Raw genomic sequence first — 20,081 nt, 5'->3', positions numbered from 1 at the left:
CCTTTGGTTTCCCCCCTGCTACTAAAAAGAAATCAAGCTTTCTACAGCCACCTTTCAGTTCCATAAAGATTTTGGGTGGAGTATCACATGAAACAGCAGTTTCTTCTTTCTGTGAAAGCAGTACTGCACAATATTGATGAACCTTGCAAGTGCGTATCATGTGTCACTGCTTCTTTGCATCTATTGCCAAGCCCTCTTGAATAAAGTCATTGGACTGCGCTACAGAAAAGTGAGCAGTCACTCAAGCTCACTCTAGTGGCCTGATAACAAAAGCAAAAGTTACAATCCTGCGAGGCTGAGATTATAAATCATCTGATTTATGGTGACAGTGCAGAGTGGGGAAAACTCCAAACATAAGCAAACGCTGAGCTGGTGCTGAGAGAAGCTGTATGGCACAAAAGACACTGTGCGGGATCATAATGCATGTGAAGACACAGCAGTGGTATCTTTATACCAGAAACTGCAGATAATCTATCTCTCTGCTCACTGGAGCAACATAGCAGCATTGTTCCCCATCTGATAACCCAATTATCTCTCTTTGCACTGACTCAGATCGAGATCGCTGTCAGCGCAAACACACTTAAGATGATCATCTACAATGCTCATAAACAACTGCAACCAGAAAAAGTAATTAGGATCAGATGAAGAGGGTTATAGCGAGCCTCGGAGTGAGAGTAGCAGCTCCGTGGTGGATCAGCTGCTTCTGTGCCCTTCAATCCAGACCCGTCCACACACGTGTTTACACACACTCAAAGTAAGATTAGTACGCCTGTTGTTCTGAGGATGACCCTTGACCTACAAATCCTATTGAAAATGATCACACTGTCACACTGTCCCAGATAGAGCACATATAGGTTAGCTCCTGAAGTGTACCGGTGATAGCATTTCCTGTTTTGTCTGACACAGAAAGCATGTGAGTACCAGACAACATGAGGGAGTCATTACAGTATTTTACGGCATCAGGTCGAAAGTGTTCGCCAACCTCCTCCGACCTCAGCCGGCCCTTTAGGATTAACTAGTCTGGAAGATTTTATCCCCCGTGAGAGACTTACATGAGGTTATGTTTAAGCCCTTTGTATGCCTGTGTCCTCCTTATTCCACCTTCTTATTCCCCAGCCAGGCTCAACATACATACATATATATATATATATATATATCACTATATTCCAGGATACACACACACCAGCAAACACAATCTTTTCCCTCACAGAAACACACAGATCCCAGCCAAATGCTGCGGCAGGTGGCCCGCACTGCTAAGCCCCTCCAGCAATTATCCTCACCGGGATCCCGTCTCCACGACAACAGCCGCCATGATGCCCCTGCCGTCAGTGGCTTTCTTGTTTTCACTCACAGGAATACAGTGAGATCCTAAATGATCATTAGAAATACCTCAAGTGCTAAAAATGTAGCTCATGCTACGGCTGTGAGCACAGATCGTTGCCTTGTTTTTGAACACATCAGGAGCGACGAAACAACTCTTGTTCTGTAAAGAAAAAGAAAAAGTCCACCATCCATTCACAAAGAAGTATGAAAAAATTTTCCTTTACATTTCTGTCCCTTCCTTTGCTCTTATGACTAGTTGTTGTTCCCAAGAAATATTTTCTGTTGCCACCTTTCTCTATCACGCTGTCTGCTTTATTTCTACCTCCACTTATAGAGGTTTCCACAATACATTGCTAGCGAGGGGAATAGAGGTACCGACCCTCACTCAGAGAACGCAATTTATTTTATTTTGGAGAAACATCAAATGAAATGGCCCTCCCCATTAAAAAGGGCACAGAGGGGAAGAGAAAGAGATATTGCTTTTTCACTTATAACGTAATCTTTTATTTTGTTGGAAGCTTTTCCATCATTCTGCAAGTTCTTGTTACCCTGGATGGAGACAGTACATCAGTATGTGTGTGTGTGTGTGTTGCCAGCGAGCGTACGTAACTGTGTATTTGTACATGTAAAGGATTACAAACCTTTTACTTTACCTGAAAAAGTGATTATCCGCTTGCTGGAAAATGTCTTGCTGGGTGCAAAACAGCAGTTGGCAAGTGTAAAAGTGTCTTAGGTGTGTGTTTGTGTGGGTGGGTGTTGTTTATGTCTGTGTGCGTGTATTCGTGTGCATGTGTGTGCGCAGGCAGGAAAAAGTAAATGTTTACTGTAGGCATGTGTGATTGTGCATGAGGAGGAGGAGAGAATAAGAAGGACCAAACGGCGACACCACGCTGATCCGAAGCAGCAGCAGAGCTTGTCCTGTTCAAATTACCGCAGTTGAACCAGCACGAGTTTTATTAGCAACTTATCTTAGAATTCAGGCAGTGATTATAGCAGATCCAAAATATCTGGCAGAGTTACTGTTGTCTCCAAGTGTAGCGATTAGATGGATTCAGGGTCCGTTGTACAATCTAAACCAATGGTAGTTGAGACGTAAGGCAGAAGAGATGAGATGTGAACTGTGCAACAGCGATCTTTATATCATTTTCTTTACCTTTCTGTATTTTTTAAATATTGCACTAGCAGTTTATCTCAAATGCAGTCTGCAAACACAGCTGAATTCACAGTTGACAATTTAAGAAAAGCATTAAAACTCATATAACAGAATCAGATATATCATGTCTAACTTGCCTACACTGACCGCTACGAGTTGAGAGTTGGCGCACCGGTTATGCTAATGGTGGCTAACCTCAAGTGGGGATGAGGGGTGAGATATAGAGGTGTGGCAAGCTTTTATGTCACACCTCCAAGTATTTTGTTTTGACAGCTTTACAGTCTTTGGCCCACTGCAACTGACACTGACGGATCACTTGAGGTAGGTCCCCAGTTCTTTCTCGGATCCCTGTGAAGCTGCATGAAGTTTTATTTTAAAGGTGCAGTCAGTTGTTTGTAGATTTTGTTTAAAAGAAAAAGATAATATTGTACTTGTACTTGTATGCTTTGTTAGGAACTGAGAATTAATCCATTAAAAATACATTGTATTGTAGACGATGGGGCAACAAACTACAGAGGCTGATATAGACAACGCAATTCTGTCTGATTGTGTTTTATGTCTGTGGCTAGAGACCAGCCACATATGTATTATGCCAAAAAGTGGAGGAAATTTTTAATTACACATTAAAATTAGACATGCGACCCTGCTATTTCTGGACAGATGACAACGCGCCAACTAAACAACAACAGCTAGTTATAAGCTAACATTACGCCAGCTAACGTTAGGCTTGAGTGTCCTAAGAATCACACTTTCACTCCGATGCACAGTTTGAATAATTTCTCATCTTTTATGAGAATTTGTTCTCTAAGTGTCTGAGTCCAACAAAGTTTCATTAGCGCAGCAAAAACAGCACCGCTTACCAGCATAAAATTCAAGACAGCCTCACCACTCACCTCAATATCAGCGTCATTGGAGAGTATTGGACTGCTTTCACAAAGTTTTACAGCCTCTTCCAGGGTAAATAGACATGGATGTTTTCACCCACAATATTGACAAGTTTGTGAGGTAAACAGCCTGACAGCGTAGCCAGAATGCAAAAAACTCAGATCAAGTCTGAACTTACTTTGCTATTTCGGTTCTACAGATGAAAAGCAGCCAGAGTTTTCGAGAAGACTTGGGGGTAAAAACTGAAAATATAGCAAAGTATTTAATTGACACATATCCGTTTTTAAAATATAATGTTTAGAAAAATTGTTTTTTACACAAACAGTAGTACAGTGACTGTATCTGTTATGGGATGGAATCAAAATTTAATGTTTTTTATTTCTCTTGCTTGCCTAAAACATGTTTGTCCTACAGCAGCCACCATAGCTAGGATGATACACTTGAATTGAAATCTACTGACAACTGGTGGTCGGATTTTACAAACTGTACTTTATGTCCTTTAAACTGACTTTTATACCTAATTTAAAGTTGGCTTATCCCTCCTTCTTCTTGTGCACATCTGCACTGCTTCCTTGTTGCTATATTTAAATCACTTCCTGGAACTCGTTGCTGTTGTTGATGTTATGTTTTTTTAAAAATTCATGGGGTCGTTCTTTGTGAAGTCAACCCCGAGAGTCAGACTGTCAAGACTAATGCAGGCATCTGACAGAGAACATTAGGCAGAAGCGACCTGAACTGCATGTGCCATCCTTCCATCAAATCTTTTAGGCAGCAGTAACATAAGTTTGCTCACCACCAGTCCTATGTCCTGTGACTTTAAGGACAACCTTTTTGACACACTGGAGTACGGAGCCCCGCAGGGGACATGGGAGGAAAAAAAAAATTAAGACGGACTTTTGCGAGATCTCGCAAAACAAACTCGGGATCTCGCAAAAGTTTTAGCCGCATTCTTCGGACGCCGGCTCGAAGCCGACCGGGAGGTCGAGGCACGATGTGCCGGGAAAGCGGTGTTCCTCCCGGCTGTAGTAGGTCTCGACCTCCCATTAGCTCGAAGCTAACAGGAGATCGAGACCTCCCGTTAGCTTCGAGCTAACGGGAAGAATGCGGCTAAAACTTTTGCGAGATCCCGAGTTTGTTTTGCGAGAGCTCGCAAAAGTCCGTCTTAATTTTTTTTTCTCCCATGTCCCCTCCGGGGCTCCGTACTGGAGTGATCTAAAAATAGAAAACAGTGAACTGCTACCCAAGAAGACTGCCTTGAAGGGGACATCAGCCAGATTTAAGTAAAGTAGTTTTTTTTTTTTTTTTTAAATCTTTTTGAGCAGAACTGTGCATCTTTTTCTTCTGCACACTTTTTGAACTGAGGAGCTGCGCTAGGAGAAATAAATGTCAAACTCTGGTATTTGTAAGCCTGGGCGTCCTCATACTTTCAATCTTTGTTTTTGAAAACACTTTAGTCACTACTTCTCCCTTATAGATTTTTTGGTAAACCAAGGTGATCCGTGTCATGTTTTCCACAGCTTCACTGAAAACCTTAATCTGAAAACTTCTTATATGCACCTCAAATCATCCTGAAAGTTAGCACAGGAAGTATGCTCGTGTGCAAGTGCGGGAAAGCGATGCAGGAGAGTGGAGGTTGCTTTTGATTTTAAAGGTTTTTGGAAAGTTGACATCAAACTATTTTTTTTTGGGGGGGGGGGGGTGCTTTGCCTTAGTGTAAGAAAATGTGGATTGTAGTGAGAGCCGGGGGGCCAAAAACTCTTCAAATCAAAGGAAATCATACCAAGTACTTGTCAATAGGCTGTTCCAGGGGATATCTGTATTTTCTCTGTCTGTTCTAATAGATTCTGATACACTGAAGCGTTTGGACAGCTGCAGGGTGCTGCATCCTTGCCCTTGTTTGAATTTTCTAACCCAGACTTTTAAAGGATCCTCCTTACACTGTTGCCACTCAATCTCTTGTACACTGGACGGATACATGAAAGCTTCTTGCATTCGTAGTAGTATCCCCACTCAACACATCCCTCAGTACTAAGCATTACTCCTCTCCACACATCCTGATAGGTTAAACAAGGTGTTTTGCTAAGTTCACCTCAGACTGTCTAAACCCTGCAGCCAATCCCTCTTAGTTTCACCTCAGTCAGGGATAAATCTCACTTATAACTATCCTCCCGTTCTGCCAACACATCTAAACACTCTCTGATCACTTTCAACTGTGTCCTAATGGGGGAAGCAAGCCATGCCATTACATCACCGCACCCTCCCCATCCTGCCTTGTTTGTATAGTCACACTCTGTCATTCTCTTTAGCTGTCCGCTCCCTTCTCTCTCTCTTTTCCCTTCGATAATTATGCCCCTGCGCTGTCAAAGCTGCTCATGCTGTGCCCAAATTCACCTCCATGGGTGTATTATTAGGACAGTGGCCACCTGAGCTATCTTTCACCCCAGGGAGGCTGACTGACGATGGCCCACTGCTGGATGTGGGTGGCCCTTTTGCGCAGCCTTGAAGTCCCGCTGCTGGGCAGGGCAAGCCAGCCGGGCCTGGCATGGCTACACTGGGCAGGGAGTATGAAGTATGGCCATAGGCCCAGTCTGGGATGCACTGATCCACGCTACCAGCTGCCATCTTCCTCCCCTTCCTCCCCTTCCTGCATGCTCCCTTTCCGCTGCTGCGCGGCTTCTCTCTCTTATCATGTCTATTTTTAGAGCTGGCAGATTTCTACCTTCTAAAATGGGCAAATGTGTTTTGAAACAGGAAGGTGTGTGTGCGTCTGTGCGTGCATGTTTTTTGTGTGTGTCTTTCTTAGACATACTAGTGTGCACTGTTGGCCAACTCGTGCACGTTTCATGCAGCCCTGCTGGTTCACTGTACATTCCAGTACACATGCACGCTACCCATTTGCATTCAGCTGCTCTATGTTCTCCGCCCCGAGGGAGAGCGTTGATTGAAGGTTTTGGTTCAAAACCGAGAGACAAAATAACAAACAACAGTACGGTGAGACCTCTTTGAATGCTACATTGTTTTTTAATATATATATATATATATATATATATATATATATATATATATATCAACACCGTGTGCATTTAGTGTTGATTTCATCTTTCTGCTTAGCTAAGCTTGGATCATTATTACTTCTTCCTCATTATTACCTATCCACCAGTACACCGTGCTGCCTCAAATCTCCTTAGACCATCGCCCCTCGACTGCAAGCTACAACTCCATAGCAGCTGCTGTACAGAGAAGCTACAAAGAGACTACTGAAGCTCCTAACACAGCACTAGTGACAGTAGCATCTTTGTCAAAGTGCTTGGAAGCCCGTCATGTTGAAAGAAGCCAACATGCTGGCCTGTTTGGCGAAGGAGAAAGGATGCTGCATTCCCAGGGAACAAGAGAGATAAATAGAGTAGAAAAAATGCATCCCTGTGGAGATGGAGGGAGCAAAAAAAAAAAACTACTGTAAACCAATGTGAGCGGGAGGGGGTGGACGGAGCTACAGCACGCCTCCAAATCAAAACCCCAAAAGTAAATTCTCCCCCAGTTTTTGTTCTTTTACTACGACTGCTACGCGCTGTAGCAGCCGTAGAGTGAGAGAAGTGGAGGGGGGAAAATTATTTTACATCTTCCGCAGTATGTCTGTAGTCTTATTAAGAGTGAGCAGCTCTGCGCTTTGGGTGATGCTTTTTCTTTTTTTTTCCAGAGTGCCCTGACTTTCTCTTGACTTGTGGGACTGCTGAATGAGTGAATGTAAATGTACACCAATTAGATAAGAAACTGGCTTTTCTGTAAAACTGCCAAATCTGGAAGGGTGGGAGGGGAGAAAGAGGAAGAGGGGGAAGAAAAATATAGCACTTGCTTGAAAATAAATGATCTGTATCCTAATATCACTCGACCAATACCTGTTTGGCATGTGCAGCAGAAAGAAGCACAATATGATATCCCCGTGTTGGTGCTGTTCCTGGATTATTAAAATTGAGGTTCAACATTGCAAGCGACCAATCACATTGTTGTGATGTCATAGTTTTGTGACGTGGAAACACCATCACACCAGACCCTAACCCTAACCCCTTAACTAAAGCCCTGTAAGCCTAACCCTAACCACGATCGCATCCTGACCTCAGTGCTCAGTGCTCAGTGATTCTGTAGCGAAAATGAACAGATTTCATGGGTCATTACAAATCAGAATGAGGACTTAAAGTGATGACAAGAATATAGTCACGGTACAGAATTAAACCCACTGTTCTGACATCCCTTGCTTCTTAAGTAAACTTTTATCTGACAGCTTCCCCTGCTCACTAAATCCCCATCTAATGCACTTAGAGGGGAGAGCTGCTTCTAAATCCCCCCACAACCACCGACGACCTGAGAAGAACAAGAACTTTCTGCTCTAAAGACCCAATCCGATGTGAAACTGCTGACTAAGGCCAGACTCCTTTCTGTCCCGCCCTCCATTCCTCTTTCTCTTTCTGTCTCATCTACCAAGCAACACCACTCTGGATCCCCGAGAACGAGAGACGCTGGCCAGTCCTTGTAAGGAAGCCCATTAAGGCGTCCATCAATATTTCATCATTGCTCACTCAGAAACATAGTTATAGAAGTTTCCAGGCTGAGGCCATTAGGGGGCAGACGTCAATACGTTATGGCAGCAAGCAGTTCTCCTGACTTCTCTCTCCCCCCCCCCGCCACACTCTTTCCACTAGCTATGTCCATCTCCCCTCTCAGGATAAGTCACATGAGAGGCTTCTCTCAAGACAACAGTGGTTTCCGCTGTTAAACAAATCATTAACCATTAGGTATCCGAAAACCACAGTATCCTCTGCTGCTCCTGTCAAATGACCCCTCCACCCCCCAAATGCCAGCCTATGAGGGAGGAAGGGAGGGAGACAAGAGTGGAGGGCTGTTTGCAAAATCGGTCTTAACAACTAACAAGTCTCCAGTCACTCAGAATATAAACACCTAATTAACAGCATGACATGATTTTATAATGTGTTGTCGGCCGACCAACGCTCTGCGGAGACACTTGTTGTGAGATTGACTCAGGGCTGTTGAGACGGGTCTGGCACCCCCGGTACTGGCCCTGCCAGTGAGTGGACACTCAGCGACAGCAGGGCTGATCATCAAGAGGGTGAACTTGTCTCACACACGCACTCAATACACACACACACACACACACACACACACACACATACATACACGTGCTGTGAGTCAAATCATGAGTCAAACCTCAGATATAAAACTTTCCACTGAAGAGGCGGGAGGAAGCTTAATTTCATTCGTACGATTTTATAACCCTTATTTCTAATTATTACACCTACATTAGTTGGGAGTAGCCTCCAGGCTAAAGTGTGTTAAATACTGCTGTAGCAGACATTTTAACGAGTTTTCCTGCAGCTCACCCTTTAGTGTCCTTGGAACTAAAAGGTCCCAGTGTATGCATTTTACCACAGGAAATGCGAGCCCCTCTAGAAGCCCTAAATTAAACCGGACACCGGGCTGGCAAGTCCATACTAATGTAAACAACACCTTTAGGTCAGTCCCCAGTCATTGCACTTGTGTCGTTCCTTTTGGGTCCCTGTGGCTTTTACAGTGTGAATCCTGCTCTGACCTTAGTTAGAAATGCCTGTCATTACTCTTTTACGCTTCAGCCCTGTGAGCTTGTGATTTCCAAACTAATAGTTTCAACTTTTATTTCAACACTTTTAGGTGCATTTCATTCAAGACCAAGGCTACTGTGCATGTGGCCCATGTGTTCCTGGTCACTATTTTTTTTTTACCACTTTCAAACATTATTATCACGATATCCTACATTTTAAAGTCACTAATAAAAGTGAAACATATATGATATAAGCCCTGACATGGACTCACCAGAGTGCAGAACCTCTCCGGTGGCCTTCCACATGTGATCCCAGGCGGATCCACCTTGATCCGCATAAAGTCTTTCATGGACCTAGGTTTTGGCTGGCAGGCGTAATGCTCCCACACCGAGCCCTCGTCCGTGCTCACCAGGGATTTGCACAGTTCGTACTGGCCCAGAGTGGAGGCCAAGCAGCGCAGCAGCAGCAGCAACACAGCCTGAAGGAGCATGGCAGGCTGGGGGGGTATTTGGAGAGGGGTCCGGCACAGGGTGAGGGGGCCACGGAGCTCAGAGGACAGGTTACGAGCATGGAGCGATAATCATAGGGAACGAGTGCACATCCCTACCACCATACTGCTGTGTTTGGAATGGAGAGGTCAGGGTAAATTGACACCACCTGCCTCCAGGTTTATTAATTCCCCAAAACGAAACACTGAATCGGCAGCTTTCTCTCAGCGTTTCTCGTCAGTTATTGGCAGCCCCAAAGAGGAAAGGAAAGCAGGACACTTCACTGTTTTGATGGCTGATTTCCTGAGGAAGATGGGCAGTGGGCGTGGGGGTGGATAATGTTACGGAGAGGAGTCTCGGCATGCACTCTAACCATAGTGTTGCAGGGAGTTGGGTGGGAGATGTTTGCGCGGATCCATGTCTCACAGAGCGGTGTCCTTCAGGGAAACGGCGGAGCTAGTTGGAGATGATGGAGGAGAAGTTGATGCGTCTCCAGATGTATCCATTGGACATTTCAGATTTGTTGAGCTCTTCCGATTGTCCTGGGGGTGAAATGGGGGGCAAAAATAATAGGTTAATAGCTGTGTCCGCAATTTTTCGCATTCTTAATTTCACTGCAAATAAATATATACACGTGGCATTTGACAGAGCTGTGCTGGATAAAACTTAAGTGCCCGTCTTCGAAATGTCATTTTTATAGTAACGTTGAGCTTTTAATTCGCGGTGTCAGATTAAAAATGCAACAAATCCCACTGATTTACTCTGGAAAACATCACAACTGCCCCCAAACTATGAAAACATTTAAAGTGAATATATGCCACGAACAGTTAGCTACAAGGAGTTTGTTTTACATACAGCACGAATATCTGAGTGTTAAAGTAAAAGAAAGAATAGAAAAAAACCGCCACACCGCGTGGATAACCTTATGCGTAAAAACACGTGCTGCAGCCGGGTGCCGCCTGTGCGTGTGTTTTTTTTGTATGTGTGTAAGAGTTGTTTTTGCTCCAATACCGGCGACAGAGAGTGGACTATACAGATGGCAATAACTGCACTGCAAGAAATATCCGTCGGCAAGAGGTATTTAATAGCCCAATATAATCTGTTTACTTTATGACCCGGCAAATGGTGCAAAAAATAAAGAGTGACTTATCCACAGTCTAGTTCAAGAAGGTTCTTCAGCGTAGTGCCATTTCATTTATACTTCATCAACCTCGGGCCTATCCAAAATTCAGCTTTGCTTCAGCACATCAGTAACTGGTGTGATAATAAAGTTCCGGAGAAACAAACTGCTAATTGAGTTATTCGCTAATATAAATAAATAAACGAATGTTATTTGTATTAATTATGTTTCCACTTTAGGCCGAGTAAATGAATAGCTACTCATGATGATTTCCCCCCCCTTTTTGCAGCGTGGACTCACTGCTTATAATCCGCCTGTCATCCCACACCAAAGGAAGTCTGGTGCTTAAACAGCCTATCCCATGCACACCCGGTGACTTACTTCACTTGTCAAGTGAAGTCGCCAAAGCTGTTTCCCGGCCCGGCACTGGCAGTCTCGCAGGGGTGTGTCAGTTTCTACAGTAGTGCATCCAGTGGAGCATCACTCCAATTTTACATATATATGTATGTGTGCGGGCTATAATGCACGCTCGAGAATGAATGCATCAGCGCGTTTGTCTAAAGCAGAATGAATTATGCTGCCAGTCCCCCCCGAACATCCTGAAGTGCTCCGGATATTGTGGAGGCTACAACTCATCAGCAGCTCTCCGGTGCTTGTCTGACTTCGCAGAGCTTTCGCAACAAACGCATCCCGCTGTGAAATGCTTTAATCAGATAAAACACTTACTTCTGACATGCATCTGTCGGGCAGGTCAGCACTTTGCTCGGAGTGCGTGCACGTCCACCCCCCCTGTTTGGCCAAAAAAAAAAAAAAAATCCCCTTTACCATCCAGTGTACTCGTCCCCCGCCGCGGTCCTCACTGTACTCCCGTTATCAGCCGGCTCGCTGTTTGTTTGGTTTCCTTTTCTGTTTTATTTCTTTTTTTTTTCCCTTTTTTTGCCGTCCGACGGATACTTTTTGATCACAGCGTAGATGGCTGCGCACGGTAGATCGGTGTCCTAGATCTGGAAACGGCTGCGAAAACAGGACTGAAATCCAGCGTCAAGGAGTATCAAAAGTATAAAATATTGAGTTTGTGAAAAAAAGGCTTGTGCCCGCCCTTCTTCCCCTCCTCTCCACTTCCTTTTCCCACTTTTACAAAGCTCGGGTTTACCCGGGATGCTCAAGGGCAGAAAGAAAGAGAGGAGGAAAAAAAAGGCTTTATGGAAAATATCTCCCTCCCTCCTCTCTCTCTCTCCCTCTCTCCCTCTCTCTCCCTCGGTTAATGCCTGGGCTAAATCCTTTTACCATCACTTTCAATCACTATCTGAGCTTTTATCTGCTCCAGCTCTGCTGCCTGAACCGGGGCGGTGCAACTTCTCCTATCCGCTCCAGCTCCAAACTGTTCCCCGTCAGCTCTGATCAGCACTCCGCTGGGCTTTAAAGAAGCAGCAGAGAGAGGTGGGGGTCCCGGTGGTACCGTAGCCTTTACCTCCGACCTTATCCGTCCAGATTTGTGAAGATAACGTCATCTATTCTTCTGCCCGCGCTGTTTATCAGTTTATTCAAAATAATCTCCCCCTTCCCTTCAAAAATAGGTATTCCCGCAGTACTCCTGACGGGACTTGTAGTGCCGGAGAACGTTGTGACCCTATCCCACTTTGTTGAATTATTTATCATTATTCCTGAACCGCAAAATCGCCTTAAATTTACTTGTGAGGTTCAGTAACAGCAATTTTAATTTTAATTTTTTGCAAAGATATTAGGATGACTTTTGCATGTGTCTGCAGTAACTGCAGCATGTGGTGCCTGTGTGCACTGCATCGAAGTACTTTGATAAACGTGAGGTACATGTAGTTAGTTTCCTTACACTGCTGCGCGTGTGTGCGCGCGCGCGCAGTGATGTGTAGTGCTTTTGTCCTGTCCATGGTCCTACTGTGAAACAGACTCTTTAACTTTTCAAGCAGTGAATGTTTTTTTGACTCAAGGTTGTGTGACTTTCACCTGATGTATGCTGTTAGACTTGAGTTAATCAACAGTATAGAAAAAAAACACATCAGTACAGAAACAAAACGAATCCAGTTCTCATAATCATAACTGTGCACCCACTTACACAGCATGCCATCCATTAAAGGAGCAATGTGTGTTTTTTCTTCAAAGCAGTTTAAAACATTTGAAAGTTGACTAAAAAAAAACATCATCAGAATGTGAAAAACAACTATGGTGCTACACTAATTATCAAAAGTATTTCCTTGTTTTTTCTAAACACCGGGTCTCTGTGGCTTTTAAACCCCAAAACACGCTGCGCCAAAAATTGGTCCACCCCAAGGATCGGGTCCCCCGACACAAACAGAGTAACATAGTGTACGCTATTAAGTGCCAGGAGGATTGCCAGGATTTATACATCGGGGAAACCAAACAACCTCTGGCGAAACGGATGGCACAACACAGAAGAGCTACCTCGTCAGGCCAGGACTGCAGTCTATTTACACCTACAGGCCAGTGGACACTCTTTCAATGATGAGGATGTACAAATCCTGGACAGGGAGGAACGCTGGTTTGAGTGCGGAGTCAAGGAGGCCATTTACGTGAAAAGGGAAAGACCATCTCTGAATCGAGGAGGGACAGGTTTCAGTCATTATGCAAATGTACTGTTTATAAGATTGGGGAAACCTGCAGTCAGCTGAGACTGAAGAAGTCACTTGGATGAGTGACGAAACGTTTCTCCCACAAAACGCTACGTCAAGATGAACAGAATCAACTTTCTGGAGATTTCCTTTCCTGGATGATTGAGAATGCATCAAGACATCATCACAAAGGCGTTTTATTGGGTTGTGGTCAGGACTTTTTTTTGTCGTTGACCTAATTTTGAGTGAGCTTCTCTTATTAAAAACTTGTTATTCCTAGGTTACAAAATCTGTCATCTTCAGGGTTAGACATAAACAACTTGCTTTTCAGTGAAAACGATAATCAGCTTCTCCTGCAAGCGCTGATTGCCAAGCTCAGAATGTTTATATCTTGGCAAGATGTGAAAGTTCAAGAGTGGTCACACCCAGCATCAGTAGTTTATTTATTTTTTATTCAAGTAGGTTTACAGGTCAGAAACACTCTGACCGTGGATAGCAGAAGTGCAACCAAAAGCCTCTGACTTTAAGAAAGTTAAAACTTGACTGGGAGATTAGGCCAAAAAATGTCAAGAGCAGTGAAACTTGGGGAGCTGGTGTGTAACAGAGGCAAATACTGCAATGTGACATATTCAAATCTCAAACAGAGACACTGCTGTTGGGACAGGTTTGCTGTGGTGCCATTTTTAGCTCGCGTAGCATTTCTCAATATTTTACACAGCACAGCAGTGCCAAACGTAGCAAAACAGAACCCTCCACTAAGGTGATTTAGTGACCTTTCTTTGGTCTTATTCCACTCAGAGTGTTGTTTGATAGATCGGGATGTACCTCATAATTCATTCTAACATCAGCAAACGGTTTATTTGGCATAAGCCTAAAGGTCCGTGCACCTGGAAACCACAAATATCAACGTGATATCATGATATAATGTTTTAGATCCACACATTTAAACTTCTTGTGTGATGCATTGGAGGTAACGTCTTGATGCATGCTCAATCATGACTGCAGGTTTCCCCAATCTTATAAACAGTACATTTGCATAATGAGTGAAGCCAGTCCACTGAAGGAACAATGGGCTGGTTGATCAACAACCACTGATCAATGGCCATGAGTACCATTCACAGAGAGTTGGGGAATGGCTGCAATCACAGCATTGTAAGATGGTGACAGATGTACCCTTAGGCCCCCTCCTCGATTCAGAGATGGTCTTTACCTTTTCACGTAAATGGCCTCCTTGACTCCACGCTCAAACCTGCATTCCTCCCTGTCCAGGATGTGTACATCCTCATCATTGAACGAGTGTCCACTGGCCTGTAGGTGTAAATAGACTGCAGAGTCTTGGTCTGACGAGGTAGCTCTTCTGTGTTGTGCCATCCGCTTCACCAGAAGTTGTTTGGTTTCCCCGATGTATAAATCCTGGCAATCCTCCTGGCACTTAACAGCGTACACTATGTTACTCTGTTTGTGTCGGGGGACCCGATCCTTGGGGTGGACCAGTTTTTGGCGCAGCGTGTTTTGGGGTTTAAAAGCCACAGAGACCCGGTGTTTAGAAAAAATGCATCTCAAATGCTCCGATACTCCTGACACGTACAGGATCACTACAGGTTTTCGCTTAGGCAGCAGTTGTCCTTCTCTCCTGGATCGGCTGGAGCTTTCTTTTGGTGCCTTCCCAGCTTTGACAAAAGTCCAGCTGGGATAACCACATTTACTCAGGGCCTTCTTGATGTGCTGTTCTTCTGCCTCCCTGGCCGCTGTGTCAGTGGGGATGGTGTTCGCTCTGTGTTGTAGCGTCCTGATGACACCCAGTTATGCAAATGTACTGTTTATAATGTTGGGGAAACCTGCAGTCAGCTGAGACTGAAGAAGTCACTTGGATGAGTGACGAAACGTTTCTCCCACAAAACGCTACGTCCAGATGAACAGACTCAACTTTTGGAGCCATACAATAATCACTTGTTATAATACTCAGGTTACTTCTTTGTTTTTTGTTAATTGTGCACTTTGTTATGATTAACATTACCATTGTTTAGAAACTATACTTAAAAACTATACTTAAAAATCTTACTGTCATGCTTCTGAAGCAAATACAACTGTCAGGCAAGCAGCAACCTCCAGGGCTGCAAAATGAGCGCCAACCCAGAAGTGCCAAAAACTTTAGTTCCTCTAGTGGACACTTGGGGCTAGCTCCATGATAAAATGCCCAACTTTATAGCATTAAAAGCTTGTTTACTAGATACTAAAATGTTCTTGGCCTTAATGGATAAGTCCCCAACCTTCATGACAACTCCTCAGGGGGTTAGAAGTTGTCATGCTCCAGTATTCTTTCACCTGAATGCTGGATTTTGGGAATAGCAGATGAAATCCGCTTATTGGAGCAACCAGTATATTTATTTTTGGTGTCTTTTCAAGCATTTTAATGGACGTTTCTGACAAATATTATGGCTTGCTTTACACAAAAGTTTGTGCATTTAGTTTTGGTGGATGAAATTCTAGTGATTTTATTAGTCTGTTTACTTGTGCGGATGCAGCTTGCTAACAGAGCTTGCTAACCTCCAAAAAACAATAATGTCTGACTGAAAAAAGGCAACACTGTGACAGCAAAACACTAAACTAAACACTACATTGAACCTTGAAAATGCAGGTACCTAAGTCAACAGGCTATGTCACGGTGGCTAAACATCTGCCTTCTTTTATGTCAGTGCACTTATGTAGCTCAGTTTGGGGAGACGGCAGAATAAATAGCCTTTATCTCACGGAAGGATTAGCATCAGTTTGATTTTGTGGATGTAAAGAACAACAACAATAACAGTGAAATGTAACTGGTGCCAACTACTGGTGGTCCATTCCGTGCAAAATAATCATTTTATCTGATGAGCAAAAAGATTTTTTTTTTTAAAGTGTCCTTTTTTGACTTTCCCCCCGCAGTTGTTATGCAAAAAGGTAACTGTGATTAACCTAAGTTGTCTGTCCTGGTTCTTTTATCATTTTAACAAATTAAATGGCTTGTGGTTAAAGTTAGGGTTTTCTTCAATTCAATTCAATTCAATTCAATTCAATATGCATAGCACCAAATCACAACAATAGTCACCTGAATGCACTTTAATGTGCCATTCATGCAGATAAAAAAAAAAATGACTCCAAAAGCAGAAAAATGACCCTCAATATTGCTTACTAGGGAAAGCAGTGGTTGTTAACCAAGACATGGCCGCAATTACTGCTGTTGCATGCTACAAACCTGCAATCTTGTTCTCTTTTAATGGTAGCTTATAAGATGGGAACAGGTCTGCGATCACTCACAGTCAGCTACTGTCTCTAAAGAGACTGCAACAAAATGGACATAAAATAGCAATAAAAAAAGGAATCAGTCTTTCATAAGTGTGCTGTCAGTTTGAGATTGAATGAGGTCAAGTTGGCAATTGCATGAATTCTGTTTGCGGTAGTACGGCAATGAACTGTGAAAAATCAGCAAAAATTGCAAAATCTGTTGCTACTTGTTGTGAATCTGTTGGCATTTAGACAGAAATTTATATTTAGTACTTACATTCAGAGTTCAGCTGGAACGTCATAGATCCGACAAAGAAATTCGGCACTCTATATAGTAATATAAATAGAATATAACCAGCTGGAAACTAGTTGAGTCAAGTCCTCAATTGCAAAGAGACCGACAGGTTGTGCTCATCAGCTCAGACTGACTCTGATTATTTGCGCTGTATAAATTAGAAATAAATTAGAAATAAATTAGACAGCAATTATTTGCAAATGTTTTCCAATCAGTCTGATAGCTGGACCGTGACTGGTTAGAGACTGGTTGCCTCCCTCCCGCTGACCTGCGCAATCACCGTGTTGCAATTGGTTGCTGAATGCAAAAAGAAAAATTAAAGGCATTTGCCAGACAACCATCTTTTCCTAGTTGCAAGGAGGTTGCTGTCCTATTTTTACACTAGTGTGACTAAGCCGTAACACACAAAATGACTTGGTGTGTCATTCGTGTGCCAGTTCATGACACCAAGCTGCATAAGTAATGCTGTCATGGTGCCAAAACACAAGAACAGATGTGTAATCAGTTCATACTGGGCCAGAACACTAATTCACACTTAAGAGGTGAACAACAAGCATTTGGGATTACATAATTCACACCTCCGGTCACATTTTAGGACAAACAGAAGTAGAAAGAGGCCAGAAGACGCAGGGGGTGGGAGAGAGAAAGAGATGTACAATTGAAAGGAAATTATGAACCTCTGTATGAAACGCCGGCAGTAAACCCAGGAGAGGATCAATACTTTGTCCTTGCCAGGCCTTCCCTCTCTTTTCGTGTCTTTGAGATGAGCTTTAACCCTTTTTTTTTTTTTAACTCCCAGAGCATTTTAGAGGCAAAGACCATTTTTCTAACTAGTTTAAGCAGGGCCAAGCTGAAAGACAAATCCCTCCTTCTGCAATCAATAGGGCATCTCAAATATGGCATTCACCGTTATAACAGGCTATCGATATAGAAAAAACATAGACCTTTAATCGACACTGCACTACAAGAGAAGAAAAAAGGCCCCGCTCAATTTATCAAACAGCCTTGGAGTCAAAGATGAAAGACAAACAGTGTAGCATTTGTCAGAGGCTGTGAAAAAACTATGTAGCAGCCTATATTTCACTTTCAGTATTAGACTTCCAAAGGTCATCAGATTTTTACTAGTTAGAATTTGAAACTTTGAGCAACTGACCCTCCTACTTTTTCTTCCGCTCCTCTGTTTTCCTGGTGTGACTGATTTGAAGCCAGAGTTCATCACTGATTCAGCAATGGCCAGAGCGCAGAGCCGTGCTTGAAATGTGACTTAGTGTGAATAAGCTCCAAACATTTATTTCACAAACGGATGCAGATTACGGGTGTAGGCAGTGAAGCCGGTCAGGCAGCTGACGTCATTTACCGCTTATCGCTTCTAACAGAAATCCTAATCGTGTTTTTAGCCATTTTCGACATGTACGTTTGATTTTTTCCCCCCACTTTTCTTAATTCACTTGAATGGGCATCAATAATCTGATCGAAATGTCAACCCTCAATATGATGAATGACTGATATTGTATTTTGGAATTCAATTATGTCTACCTAAATAGGAGCATCAATAACAATAGCACAGGCTGTCCTGGCTAATAGACTCGCGCACATAACAGCATGTAGCACAGCAAGCGACGCTGCCGTATTCATTTCCTGCAACAATGTTAGTCGCATGACCACGCAGTGTTCAAAGGGGTGCTGCTGACATGACATGCCATCCCTTAAAAAAAAAAAGCACTTAATCTGCAATCGGTTTGGATTGAAATCTGCTGTGTGAACCGCACAAATGAACGGTGTCAAATCATACTCTCCTCCATCCTCTGTTTCTATTTTGTGTCTCCCCAACTTTCTCTACACTCTCCCAGTCTTTCACTCTCACTCCCTCCATATTTGTGTTTTGGCAGAGGATAGGGCTGTGAGAGTAGCCTAGCTGGCAGACCTTGATAAAATATACACCCTTGATCGTGGCAGCCTGTGGAGTTTGGAAAAGGTTCAGGAAAGGCCTCATCTCTCGCTCTGTCGCTCTCTCTCTCTGTAAAAACCTGCTTGTGCAAGAGTCACATTTATGCATCCTTGGCAAACTTTAGCAAAGCCCCTAATCAGTTTTCAGTCCCTTTGCTACAGGTGCATAAACTCAAGCACCTAACTATGCAGTCTGCTTTTACATCCATTCATGAAAGAATGGGTCGTTCGAAAGTGCTCACTGATTTCAAGTGTAGTGCTGTGATAGAAAGCTAACAATCAGACAGCTTGTCTCTTTACACCTAGATGTTCCATGATCAGCTCTAAGTGGTATTATTGCAAAGCAGGAGCATTTAGGAACCATAGCAACTCAGACCTCGTTAAGTTACAGAGTGTTGTCGCCTAACCGGCCAAACCTCCTCTGACATTAACATCAGTACAAACAGTGTGAGCCGCGAGCTTCATGCCATGGGTTTCCATAGCCAAGCAACTCCTGTTGGTGAAGGTAGCCCAGTGCTCATGTTCATCTTCTTTTGCTGCATGTGCATTAGGTCTCTTCAGCTGGCTAATATCTTATAAGACATATAACTACATAACTTATAAGAAGATATTTAAAATCACTAGCACACAGGGACAAACAGTGATAAGAATATAGATGGAGGTTTTTCCCTTAAAGAGACAGTTCACCAATCACATCCATATATTTTGGGGGTTTTTTTGTTATTGATTATTGAGTTTTTGTCACTGCTTTGATTTTGATGATGTTCTTTCTTGTTGTTGTAATGTTATTATTTTTCCTAGTATTCCCAGTGTTTCCAAGCTTTTTTCTGCCTCTGTTTTGTTAGCACCCCCTGTCTTCCTTGTTTCAACTTCCTGTTTTAAGTTGATAATTGCTTTTCCTTATGCGTTTCCTGTCTTTGGATGTCCTCTGATTTGCTGATTTGCCTTTCCTACCTGTGCCTTGAGCCCACCTGTATTGTTTGTACAGTCAGTCCGCTGTGTCTTGTTCTGGTTTGAGTTTGGATCTAACACATTGACTGTTTGCCTTCTCCTGGATATAATCTACCACTCTACACAGCCAAATGTTTAACTAACTGTCTTTTTTGACATTTTTATAAATACTGTTGATTGTTTTGCTCTTCTTTCATGTGTTGTTTAAAAGTTTAGATGGATGTACTTCGTGGCATTTTCACCAGTGAGCCCCATATGTTCTGTCAGACTACAAAACACCTGTCACTATGAACACATTTCCTTCTTCGAGGAAAAAAAAACCAAAAAACAAAAAAAACAGATGGGCCTTCCAGACAATGAATGAAGACATACACACACAAGCATGCACACTTGTGTCGCTCACACACAGACACACACATACACACGCGCACACACCAATCATGGTCTCCTAGCAACTC

General features: G+C 43.2%; 1 protein-coding gene across 3 annotated transcripts in view; it reads right to left on the bottom strand.

The window, feature by feature from the left end:
- Positions 1-12,291, bottom strand: part of ntng2b (netrin g2b) — a 74,960-nt gene extending 62,669 nt beyond the window's left edge. Inside the window, exons 1-2 of one of the 3 annotated variants that reach the window (XM_084935598.1) lie at positions 11,290-12,291; positions 9,227-9,985 (exon numbers count right to left, since the gene is read on the bottom strand). In XM_084935598.1, the coding sequence (XP_084791724.1) occupies positions 9,227-9,445 (219 nt within the window). In that variant the 5' untranslated portion in view covers positions 9,446-9,985; positions 11,290-12,291. The remainder of the gene's footprint in view (positions 1-9,226; positions 9,986-11,289) is intronic. The other 2 variants (XM_084935596.1, XM_084935597.1) reach the window with 2 other exon arrangements.
- Between the last annotated feature and the right edge of the window lie 7,790 nt (positions 12,292-20,081).

This window comes from Perissodus microlepis, chromosome 7 (assembly GCF_051167445.1).
Source record: "Perissodus microlepis isolate ML-2025 ecotype Zambia chromosome 7, ASM5116744v1, whole genome shotgun sequence".
Lineage (NCBI taxonomy): Eukaryota > Metazoa > Chordata > Actinopteri > Cichliformes > Cichlidae > Perissodus > Perissodus microlepis.
This window is presented reverse-complemented; position numbering and strand designations above follow the sequence as displayed.